The sequence below is a fragment of the Myotis nattereri genome, assembly GCF_964212035.1.
Source record: "Myotis nattereri genome assembly, chromosome: 7".
Classification (NCBI taxonomy): Eukaryota; Metazoa; Chordata; class Mammalia; order Chiroptera; family Vespertilionidae; genus Myotis; species Myotis nattereri.
Genome location: NC_138082.1, coordinates 40,590,647 through 40,603,476, shown reverse-complemented (window position 1 = coordinate 40,603,476; position 12,830 = coordinate 40,590,647). Strand labels below are relative to the sequence as shown.

Here is a 12,830-nt window from a genome sequence, read left to right as displayed (position 1 = left end):
AAAATAAAAGAACATCTGACACGCTTACCAAGAACTTTGACCAAGACAGACACCGCCTTGGTCCCACCAGCATTCTTCACTGTTAAGGTGTATTTTCCACTGTCACTTCTGTCACAGAACTTGATTACAGCAGTTGCTCGTTTGCCAGTATACTGCAAAGAGACTTTTTCACAGAGATCTAGTTCCTTGTCCCCTTTGGTCCAGATGATTTTGGGTTCAGGTTTGCCACCAACTGCAGCATCAAGAACAAGATCTGAGCCTGCTCTGATGGTAACCAGATCACCCTGTAACCTGGCATCCAGTTCAGCCTTGGGTGGAGCTGTCATGGACAAAGCAGATGTAAATGAATATATGACAGTTTATTTACACATACATTGTGATAATTTAAAAGGAGAACATTGAGTATTTTTTACCATATTCATCTCGGCAAGTGACGGGGCCTGTAGATTCTGATCCTTTGCTAATGACGCCTGCTGCATTCTTGGCCAACACACGGAATTCATAAGTGTCTCCTTCACTGAGAGCGGTCACAGTGAAGAAATTATCAGAGACAATGGTATAGTTGCACTTCAGCCAGCGACCATCTCCAACTTCACTGACTGGCTTACGCTCTATGATGTAGCCCACAACCTTGCTGCCTCCGTCATATATTGGGGCTGACCAAATCAGTGACACTGTTGATCTTGTGACATCTGTCACTTCTGGTCTTCCTGGTGCATCTGGAAGGGATACAGAAATAAAGTTTAAAAATGCAGTCCTGAATCCTACTAGTACCACTGATCATAATGATAATAAACATAAACAAATGTACCCTTAAATTGTGACACATACCAACTGGGTTCTGAGCCATTACAGGTCTTGAAGCTTCGCTGGCTTTGCTCACACCTGCAGCATTGAGTGCATATGTTCTGAACTGATATTCCAGTCCTTCTACCAAACTGGTCACTTTGTAGTTGCACTCTAAGCATGGCACTTTGTTTTCTTTCACCCACAGAATGGTGTTACGCTCTTTCTTCTCAACCCAGTAGCCAATGATTTTACTGCCACCATCATGATAGGGTTCTTCCCAACGAATAGACATGGCATTGGCTGACACGTGGTAGACTTCAGGTCTGGTAGGAGCGCTTGGTGGAACTAAATATAAGCAAAGGTATTAAATATGAATACAATTTTATAAAATTCAGGGGAAATATTTAATACTAAAGATGGTGAAATATGATTTTTGTTTTTCTTACCGAATGGATGCTCAGCAATTATTGGTGCTGATTCTAGAGGCTTGCTGACACCAAATCGGTTCTCTGAACTGACACGGAATGAATATTCCATGTATTTTGTGAGATGAGTGACTTTAATCTGAGTGCGCTTGACACTGGAATTGATAAGCTGCCAAGCTGTTGTACCTGACTCACGCTTCTCAACTATGTAATTAGTAATCTCGCTGCCTCCATCATCTTTAGGTTCAGCCCATGAAAGGACACATGATTCGGATGAGATAGATGAGACTTCGATGGGGCCGGTTACTGGACCTGGCCTTCCAATGACCACAACTGTGATGGTAAATGTTTTAACACCAGCTGTATTTTCCAGGGTCAAGAAGTATCTTCCAGAGTCACCTCTCATGCTTTCTTTTACAGATAAGGTGGTTCTGTCTTTTGTTGTTGTTATACTCATCCGCTCTGTCTCCTTAAGTCTCATCTCTTCCAGCTTCCATGTTACTTTGGGGGTGGGACGACCACTGATTGGCACATCAATGGTAAATGTGCTTCCTGCTTTGCAAGTTATGAGCTGATTGGTAATTCCAGTAAGGTCTGCAGTGGGCTCAATTTGAGGCTCTTTGATAATGACCGAAGAGAAGGCTTCCCTGGGTTCACTGTAGCCAGCGTCATTCTTGGCCTTCACACGGAATTCATATTCAGTGTTCTCAACCAGTTGTTCAACGGTGAAGGTCAGCAGCTTGGTGTGACCAGCTTCAACCCAGAAGTCAGAGCCCTTTTGTCTCATTTCGAGCAGGTAGCCAGTGATTCGGCTGCCTCCATCATGGTCTGGTTTCAGCCAAGCTAAGACGGCAGAGGATTTGCTTGTGTCAACGATATCAAGTCTCTTAGGTGGAGCAGGCTGTTCTGTGGCCATAATTGGTTCTGGCATTTCATAGGGTTCACCAATGCCATACTCATTTTCTGCAGAAACACGGAAATAGTAGGGAACGCCTTCTGCCAGGTCATTAACCTTGAGGATTTGACGAGTGCATTTTTCACTGATAATCTGCCAGCTACGGCGACTTGCTTCTCGTTTCTCTACCACGTAGTGATGGATTCGGGCACCACCATCAAGGAGAGGGGCATCCCACATCAGTGTAACAGACCCCCGGGTCACATCCTTGAAGGTAATCGGGCCAGGTGGCCCTGGAGTGTCTAGCACCTTGACGGTGAATGTGACTGATTTACTACCACTGCTGTTTTCCACGGTAAGGGTGTATTTCCCTGCGTCATTTCTGTTGCAGTTTTCCACGGTGAGGGTGGTGAAGGAGTCTGTTATATGGATATCAGCCCGAATGCTAAGGTTAGAGTCGGGTTTGCTCCACACAGCTGTAGGAGCTGGTCTACCCTGGTAGGCAATGAAGAGGCGGATACTGGCCCCAGCTCTAACAACATGAGTCTGCTTGAAGTTTGCGTCAATATCTAACTCAGGAGCGGTTAACCGATCAACGGCTTTAATTGTGCCAGTCACTTCACAGCTGTCTCCTCTTCCAGCACCATTGATAGCACTAACCCGGAATTTGTATTCTTCACCTGCTTCTAGATCTGTGACTGTGTATCTTGTTTTCACACATGCCTCTACATTTACCTTGTGCCAGTCTTCTAAGCCAGCTTTGCACATTTCAATAATATACCCAATTATTTCCATGCCTCCATCAAACACTGGCTTAGACCATTCTAAGCTCACAGTTGTCTTTGATGTGTCTGTCACTTTGACCACAGTGGGAGCACCTGGTGGGCTGACTGGTTCTCTACATTTGATTAGTCTTGAGATATCACTGGCAGGTCCTATTCCTGCAGCATTTTCAGCCATGACACGGAATTCATACTCATTGCCTTCTACTAGACCAGTGACTTTGAATCTTGTCTCAGAGATTGGTCGTTTGCTGATCACTTTTACCCATCTTGTGCTTTTCTTCTCTCTCCTTTCAAGGATATACTGTTGAATTTCATTGCCACCATCTGATTCTGGCCTTGCCCATGTCATGGTAATGCTATTGCCTGTTACGTTACTTGGTTCTGGAGTGCCCGGGGCATCAGGAACAGCTATAAAAGGAGAACAGAGAAATGAATGAATGAGTAAATAAACCAGTTAGGCATGTTTGCGTGGAAGCTAATCTTATGATACATTACCACTTCATAAAAATGGACACTTACTGTATTGTATTTGAGCAACCACTGGGTCAGAATCAAGTGGTCTGCCAACACCAAACTTGTTAACTGCAGAAACACGGAATTGGTATTCATTGCCATTTATTAGTTTAATGGCGGTATAGCTGTGGGCTTCACATTTATCTTCAATCAGTGCCCAAGCAAGTCTGCTGGTTTCCCGTTTTTCAACGATGTAGTGAGTTACAGGAGCACAGCCATCATTGAGAGGAGCATCCCACCACAGGGTCATCTTCTCGCCAGTAATATTGGTGAATCGTATTGGCCCAACTACTTTTCCTGGTGTATCTGTAAGAAAAAGGTTCCACAGTTAGTTCCTTTTTCCTTGTCCATTCAAATGCAATCAGGCCTGCCTCTAATCCAAGTCCTGAAAATGTTAAGATTAAGAAGCTATTTTAGAAGTACCTTGTACTTTCACTGTAATTTCTGCTTTTGCAGAGCCAGATACATTTTTGGCTTCCACTTTATATACACCACGATGGTCGCGAGTAGCATCTCTAACAAAGAGGCTGGTGGATCCAAGGACATCGGTTATTTCCATATTCATCCTCTTTTCAATTTCTACTTCATCTTTGAACCAAGTTACTCGAGGTACTGGTCGTCCTTGCACCAAAGCTTTAATTCTAAGACTCTCTCCAGCTTTAATAACGAGACCATCAAAGTACTCAGGGCCAAACTCTACCGTTGGTGGAACTAAAAAAGAAATAGAAATAATATGTATTAATTTGGCTTAATAATGATATAAATTAACATTGTTTTTCTTAAAAAAATTTTTAAAAAATTTTTCTCTTTTTCTTTATTGATTAAGGTATTACATATATGTCCTTTTCCCCCCATTGCCCCCGGCCTCCCCACTCATGCCCTCACCCCCTTGGTGTCTGTGTCCACTGGTTAGGCTTATATGCGTGCATACAAGTCCTTTGGTTGATCTCTCCCCCTCACTTCCACCCTCCCCTACCTTTCCTCTGAGGTTTGACTGTCTGATCAATGCAACATTGTTTTTCATTAGCATCATATCATAAAGCCTGGAAGGGTTACTAGTAATACTCATTCTGTATTACCAAAGGCTATTCTGAAAGTAGGATTGATAATTGAGAATGTAGACTATGGAGTTAGACGTTTGCATGGTTATTTCCTTTGTTATGTTTGTCATGTTATTAATCTCACATTGAGACTTATAAAAAGAGAAGCAAAACATTTACAGATCATTTACTTCCTAGTACTGCTGCATATTCAAATGAGTTCCTGTACGAGGCTGTTGGCTGCACTCAGGCAAGCTGATGACTGTGCTACTGATGTATGCTGTATTCTAGTAACTTCAGTAAAGATGGCCAGTTATTCTTGAGAGCTTTTTAAATTTATTATAAAAGACTGAAATTACAAAGCTAAAAATGCAGTTCCACTTGTATGCTATTTATATGGGAATGGAGTGAAATAATAGACATGGTAAAAAGAATAGATACCAATTACATTTTTTTTTCTTTTCTTCATTTGAAAGGTAGACAATCTAATTCATCACATAACAACCTTGGATAATCTGTATGAAATGATGTTCCTGTTCCCATTTTATAGACCAAGGAACAAAAAGTATTTTTTAAAAATGTGAATGCTCTTAGCCTTATTGGAAATCAGTTGTAAATGCTTACCATTTTCATCTCTTGTCATGATAAAGCCAGAAGACTGTGAAGGAGGACTTATAGTTCCAACGGCATTTCTTGCAATTATTCTGAATTCATATCGATCCCCAGGACTCAGTCCTGTGACTGTGTACTGACATTCGCAGACATCAGTAAAGTTGCATCTAACCCAACGATCACTCCCTTGCCGTCTCTCAATGCTGTAGGCCACAATCTTACTGCCTCCATCACGCAACGGTGGGTTCCATTTAAGTGTGATGGTTTCTCGGGTGACGTCAATGTAGTCAGGAGTGCCAGGTGGGTCTAAAATATTATATGGAAATTAAATGCATCATTATTTCTGTAATCAACTCTTAATCATCAATGGAGGAACAATAAAATGAACAAATCTCACAAGCTCATTTTAGCCATTAATTTCAATTTTTTGTATTGTAATCTTTAAAAAGAACTTTAAAGTACTTTATCAGACTGATTTGATATTATCCCTCTTTCTTTACTTGACCAGTTCTTTAGTGATAATATACATATATCTATCTATATAGATATATCTATATATCTATATAGATATATATGAGAGAAGGTGAGGTGATACGTGGAAGAAAAGCAGTGTTTGATTTATTTGTTACCAACACATTCAGTTGCCGAATTAAATATATTTGAATAAAATTCAATCACTTACCTACTGGGGAAACAGCTAAGGTAAATTTGCTTGGGTCACTAGGTGAGCTTAAGCCGGCAGAATTTTCAGCAAATACACGGAACTGGTAATCCAGGCCTTCTATTAGTCCTGTAGCTCTATACTCTCTTCCAGATATTGGTGATGTATTCACTCTTTGCCAGAGGATGCTATTTCTTTCTTTCTTTTCAACATGGAATCCAGTAACTTCTGAACCACCATTATAAACTGGAGCATCCCAAGTTAGTGACATGCCATCAGAAGTCACATTGTATATAACTGGCTTTCCTGGGGGGCCAGGAATCCTGAACTGGTGTTTTGCCACAATAATGGTAGAGACAAGTGGCTGGCTGACTCCGTACCTGTTTTCTGCCCTCACTCTAAATTGGTATTCAGAATCTTTGACTAAATTAGGAACTTTGAAAGTCGTCCTGGCAACACTTGAGCACACCATCTTCCAATTAGTTTGTGAAGCTTCTCGCTTCTCAATGCTGTAACAAGTAATTTCTCCTCCTCCATCATCTTCGGGCACATCCCATGACATGATGACACTGTCAGCTTTGATTTCATCAAATTTAATGGGCCCTTTTGGCTTTGATGGTGGGCCAAGTGTGATGACAGTGATGGGAAATGAGTTTCTACAAACCGCGTTATCAAGAATAATTGTGTATTTCCCTCCATTCTCCTTTTTGGCATTCTTAATATTGAAAGTAATTTTGTTTTCAGTTTTACTGAAACGGACATTTTCACTTTCTTTCAATGGCAAACCGTCTTTCATCCAACTGATAGATGGTTTGGGTTTTCCTTTATAAGGTAATTCGAGGTGCACGTTATGCCCAATTCTCACAGTGACTTGTGCTCCAGGGATATCTGACAGGTCAACTTCAGGTGTAATTACAAGTTCTTTCACTGTAATCGGCCCAATACTGACAGAATCACTCAGTCCTTTCTCATTTCTGGCAGACACTCTGAATTCCAGGACTGAATGTTCCTTAAGTTGGCCAACCTCAATTTCACATGTCTTACTAATGCCAGCATGTGACCATGTTTGTTCTGTACTACTTTTCCTTTCCACAACATAGTCTGTGATGACACTACCACCATCAAAGTCAGGCTTGGTCCAGCTCAGGGTAACAGATGTCTTTGATGAATCTTTCACTGAGAGATCACGTATAGGAGCTGGTACTTCAGCAGCCTTCACTGGCTCTGTGGTTTCACAGGGTTCCCCAATTCCAATTTCATTTTCCGCAAGAACTCTGAAGAAGAATGGTGTTTTCTCCGACAAATCTGTTACCTTTAAGGATGTACTAGAACATTTGTTTGTTACTGCAGACCATGTTCTCTTGGTGGCGTCTCTCTTTTGAATGACATAATTAATTATGGGCGATCCTCCATCAATGAGAGGAGGATCCCAGAACAGAGTGACTGTGCCTTGAGAAACATGTTTAATATGTAGTTTCTGGCAGGCGGCTGGTGTATCAAGCACTTTGACACTCACAGTTGAAGACTTGGGTTCACCAACTCCATTTTCTATTGTGAGAATATATTTTCCTGTATCATTGCGAGTCACTTGAGGAATAATGAGTAATGAAGATGAATCAGTGTTTTGAATGCTGTATCTGACATCACTGCCAAGATTCTTCTCATCTTTTCTCCATGTTACAGTAGGTGGAGGTCTGCCTTTAAAGGGAATAAATACTTGTACATCTTCACCCGCTTTGGCGATGATAGAGGTTCTGAAAGCCACATCTAGGTTGATCTCTGGTTCCTCTGTAGACATAAAATGGACATATACAATGAATTTTAAAGCAAGAAAATGATTTACTGAAGATACTCTAATAAAAAAAATAAAAATGCAATGATACCAGTAGGAACATACCAAGTATATCTTTAGCTTGTGCAGGTTCAGTCATTACTATAGGTTCTCCTTGCCCAGCACAGTTTACAGCAGACACCTGGAAGTAGTAATTGACTCCAGGTTTCAGGTTAGATACCACATATTCTGTAGTTCTGACTTCTTCTTTGGTAGAGACAATAGTCCATTCCTCTTCCTCTCCTTGTCTCATCTCGACAACATAGCCAGTAACAGCACTGCCCCCATCATAGACAGGTTTACTCCAGGCAAGAGTGATGGATGATTTAGTTGTATCTGAAATTCTTATCTTAGCTGGTGGGCCTGGAGGATCTGGAATTGCCATTCACATAGTAGTTACATAATCATGTACAATTCAGTGACATCAAAAAAGACATGGATGAAGATGCTGCATTTATGAGCACTTACCGACAGGATCAGCAGCTTTGTAGAAGTCAGATGGTTCCGAAAATGGACCCTGTCCAGCAGCGTTTACAGCACAAACTCGGTATTGATAGTCACTGTTTTCCGTGAGTCCTGTCACTTTCTGTCTGGTGTCACGGATAGTCTCCTTTAGGACTTTGAACCATCCTAGACTCTTCTTGTCTCGTTTCTCAAGGAAATAGCCACTTATTTCATTCCCGCCATCTGCAACTGGTCTGTTCCAGACAACAGTCATTGCATTCTTGGTTATCTTTGTCACCTCTGGTATGCTTGGAGGCCCTGGTGTAACTATTTAGAAAGGAAAAGGAAAATGAGCTCAAAGGATTGACATTAATGACAAATTCTACTTTTCAATCTTCAAATCTTATCCAAGAATATTAGCTTCATTTGTTATATTTTCCACCTTGTGAAGAGGATGATTATAAGAAGAGATATAATACAAAAGAAAATCAAAGTCATTCTAAGAAAGCATTTACAAGCTAGCAGATTAGCTTATATTTAGTTTTAGAATACTTTTAAGTATTGGATTTCAGTTTTCTAATGAAATCATGTCTCACCAAATGCATTCTTTGCTACCACTGGATCAGATTCCAGTGGATCACCAATTCCGTATTTGTTCACGGCTCGAACCCGGAAGATGTATTCATTTCCTTTGATAATTTTGGTGGTTGTAATGATGCACTCTTCGAGATTTTCAGACACCATAGACCACACAACGCGGCTTGTTTCACGCTTTTCCACGATGTAGTGAGTGATTTTGGCACCACCGTCATCCTCTGGAGGCCGCCAGAGAAGGGTCATCTTTTCAGCAGTGACAGTCTTAAATTCAATTGGTCCACCTGGTGGTCCTGGTTTGTCTGTCAATGGAAGAACAAAACAGTACGTTAGTCATTTTAAAAGGCTATTACTTAAAATTACTAAGTTTCAGGCCAACAAAATATGATGTTGGCCTTTATTCAGTACCTACCAAGGATCTGTACTCTGATGGTGGCTGAGGCTGAGCCCATGGCATTCCTTAGTTTTAATTCATAGCTTCCACTATTAAGGCGACTTGCATCTTTGATGAGTATAGACGCAAGGTCAGTGGTATTTTCGACACACACCAGTGCATTGGTTTGTAATTCTTTATCATCTTTATACCACTCAATTGTCGGCTCAGGTTTGCCAGAAATGCCAGCTCTGAGCTTCACAGATGTACCTGCTCTGTATTTGACAACTTCTGTATATTCTAGAGGTAAATCAATTACAGGTCCACCTGCAGGAAAAACAGATGATAAATATTTAAAAGGTCAAAAAGATGAAAAAAATAATTGTAATAACTTTAAAGTGAGCCATTGGCCTTTATTTAAAAATATATGGACACACATAGTAGTTCTAATCCTAGTTAGCCATTATTTTAAACATTCAAATGTTACAAGCTCCTCTTCTATCCCAAGTGGGTAAGAAAGATTGAGAGTAAGTTCTGTACCCCAATGACACTACATTAATTGCACAGGGACTTAAATGCCTTTGAAATATATTTAAAAATCTATTAGGTGTTTGATTCCAGTGTTGAAATGAGATATGCTAGTGAGAACATCATTGAAGGATAAGCATTATCCATTTTCTTTCATGCTAGGTTCTCTTTTCTCTTTCTTTAACTACCTCCTATCCTTTTTATTTTCCCTTTTCAGTTTATTGGTGTGGGTGGTTCATGTCAGACCCTTGAAGTCTGAATTCTCTACTCAAAGAGCTACATGCTTCACTGGATAGATTTTCTGCTATGCTTCTTAGAATTTTTCCATCCACCTTTATTATTTTTTAAATTGATTTTAGAAGCAGGAGGGAAGTGGGAGGGAGGGAGCAGAGGGAGAGAGAGAGAAATATTGATGTGAGAGAGAAACATTGATTGGATCAATTGGTTACCTTGCCTTCAATACCTTGTCAGGGATTGAACCTGAAACAAGGGTATGTGCCCTGACCAGGAAGCTAACCTACAACCTTTTGGTGTACAGGAGGACATTCCAAACAACTGAATCACACAAGCTAGTGCAATACTAACCAGGCCCGACCCTGCTTAGCTTCCGACGTCAGATGAGTTTGGACACGTTCAGGGTGGTATGGCCATAGACAGAAGTTTAGAGAAATAGAACTAAATCTGACCTGCTTCTTGGTCTCACAAGTACTGATTCAGTGTCCACAAAGCCTGACTCATAAAGAGCAGCTCTGGGATTCTCAGCATGAGGATGAGAGTGGACACTATAGATGCTCCTCCTTGAAAATGGGAAACTTAGAAAAACTATCACAGGATGCCTAACTCTAATGAAATTTTCAGTTTTAAACCACTGTTGAGTTGAACATACTACTTATTTTCCAGAATGGTCATGTATGTATATTTTGGACTGACAACAATGTACAGAGAGTTCAGGAGTTTGTTTGAATTCCCACTCTATCACTAATGAGCTGTTTGATTTTGGAGAAGTTACATAAGCACTTGAAACCTCAGTTTCTTTTCTGTAAATTGGGCTAATCTTAGGGCTGTTAGAACTAAGGGGGAGCATTCATGGAAAGTAGCCAAATATTAGTTGCTGCTAATACTACCGTGAACACCTCTGTTTAGTTTTTCACTTATTTAAGAAGAATATTTTCTGGGTACTCAGCCATGGTCTTCATTATTGAGTCTGATGTTTTTAAAAAGAAGAGTGAAAGCACCAACTCATACAGCCAAAGAATCATAAAAGGTTGAAGTTGGAAAGGCCTTTAGATATTCTGTAGTCCAAATCTCCTGTTTTACAATTAAGTCAAGAGGCCTGGGGAGCTTAAGGAATTTTCCTTAGACTCCCAGCCGGTTCTTCCTAAGACTGCCAGCTAATGTCTTCTAAAAATCAAACTAAAGTGTATACTAAAAATTATTCTATAGATTAAGACCAAATGGATTAAGGGTAACTATTGAGTTAACTGCTGTTGGGATTCAAAGTGCTGAAAATGCTTACCATAAGTATCGATGCATGTAACGGGGCCCACCACCTCGGACGGATTGCTGATGGAACCAACAGCATTTCTAGCAAAGACACGGAATTCATACTGCGAATTCTGAGTCAAGCCAGAGACAGTGAATTGAGTCTCAATGACATTGGTGAAGCTGGCTTTGGTCCACCTGCCATCCGGAAGATCTCGTCTTTCAACAATATAGCCTGTAATCTTGCTTCCTCCATCGAAAGCTGGTGGTTGCCATGAAAGGTTGACAGAATTCTTTGAAATATCAGTGATACGGATATTTCTTGGTGGTTCTGTGGTAACAAGAGAAAGCAGATCAGCAGCAAGCACTATGCCAACATTATTTTGCTTTGCAGAAACAAGATTTGCATTTTTAGTTATCAGAAGCATCTTTCTTATCAAATAACATACCACAGGCATCTATGGCTAGGACTGGCTCAGACGGGTGGCTTGGTTTTCCAATACCAGCAGCGTTTTCTGCATACACTCTGAATTCATAAATAAGTCCAGCACTGATCGTTGTGACTTTGAAGTGAGTTGTGCGGATGACCATTTTGTTGACTTTTTGCCATAAAATACTGTTTCTGTCTTTCATTTCCAGGTGATAGCCTATAACTGCATTGCCTCCATTGGACACTGGTTCATGCCAGCCCACGGTGATGCTTTCTCGAGTAACATTATTGATCCATGGTGTAGATGGTGGTCCAGGTGTTGCTACAAAAGAGATACATGCCGTAAGTTAATATAGGAATTTAAAACATTTATGTAAGCGAAAACCTGGGATCTTTGCCAAAATTGACAACTTACTGTAGGGTAGTTTGACAACCACATAAGCTGAATCTATATGATCACTGATTCCAAAGCGGTTTTCTGCCTTGATGCGGAATTGGTATTCTTCTCCTTTGGTCAATTTCATGACTTTAATCATGGTTCTTGCAACTGTGGCAGACACTTCAGTCCATACTGCTGTACTTGTCTCTCTCTTAAGTACAATGTAATTGGTGACATTACTTCCGCCATCATACTTAGGTGGCTCCCATTTGAGAGTCACACTTTCTTCAGTTATATCACTAATAACAACAGGGCCAGTTGGGGGACCAGGCCTGTCTAGCACAATGATGTTAATAAAAGCTTTGGTTGTTCCACTGGAGTTGGCAGCTGTGATCTCGTATCTTCCAGCATCAGCAGCAGCGCTTTCTTTCAGATTAATGGTTAGGTTCTCAGCAGTAACTTCAGTATTAAATCTCATGGTTGCCTTCAGGGGTACACCATCTCTTGATAAGGTCACTTTGGGCAATGGTTTTCCAGAAATTGGAATGTCAACTTTAAGGTTTGAACCAGCTCTAACATATACAGTCTGACTTGGGAAATTCTTCATATCAATTTCAGGTGGTTCTAAAAAAGAAGAGTATGGCAGATGAAGATGAAAACACATTTCTAACGATGAACTCAGATCCATGCACATAATTTCAAATTTTTCTTCTACATAAAACTAGACATACCTAGTTGCTCCTTAACAAGAACAGGAAGAAGCAGCTCTCTCGGGTCACTCAAACCAGCTTGGTTTTCAGCAAACACCCGGAAAAAGTATTCAGAGTTTTCCCTCAGACTAGAAACAACGTGATGAGTTGACTTTACCACGGCACATTTCACCCAATTTTTCTGTCCTTTTTCTAGTGCTTCAACAAGATAGTGTACAATTCTGCTTCCACCATCGTGTTCTGGCTTCAACCAGGCCAGGGAAACACTATCTTTGGATACACTTGTTACTCCAAGTTTTTCAGGTGGGCTTGGTTTTTCTAAGAAAGCAAAATATCAAA

At 40.6% G+C, this 12,830-nt stretch overlaps 1 protein-coding gene across 1 annotated transcript in view; it reads right to left on the bottom strand.

The window, feature by feature from the left end:
• The window catches only part of LOC308522075 (titin-like), a 308,401-nt gene that overhangs the window by 20,429 nt on the left and 275,142 nt on the right, over positions 1-12,830 (bottom strand). The window contains 16 exon segments of the mRNA XM_081095258.1: positions 29-319; positions 414-719; positions 832-1,134; positions 1,236-3,302; positions 3,414-3,713; positions 3,831-4,118; positions 5,072-5,365; positions 5,742-7,508; positions 7,618-7,923; positions 8,020-8,322; positions 8,592-8,891; positions 9,002-9,289; positions 11,007-11,303; positions 11,422-11,724; positions 11,818-12,405; positions 12,513-12,809. Of these exon segments, the coding sequence (XP_080951384.1) occupies positions 29-319; positions 414-719; positions 832-1,134; positions 1,236-3,302; positions 3,414-3,713; positions 3,831-4,118; positions 5,072-5,365; positions 5,742-7,508; positions 7,618-7,923; positions 8,020-8,322; positions 8,592-8,891; positions 9,002-9,289; positions 11,007-11,303; positions 11,422-11,724; positions 11,818-12,405; positions 12,513-12,809 (8,298 nt within the window).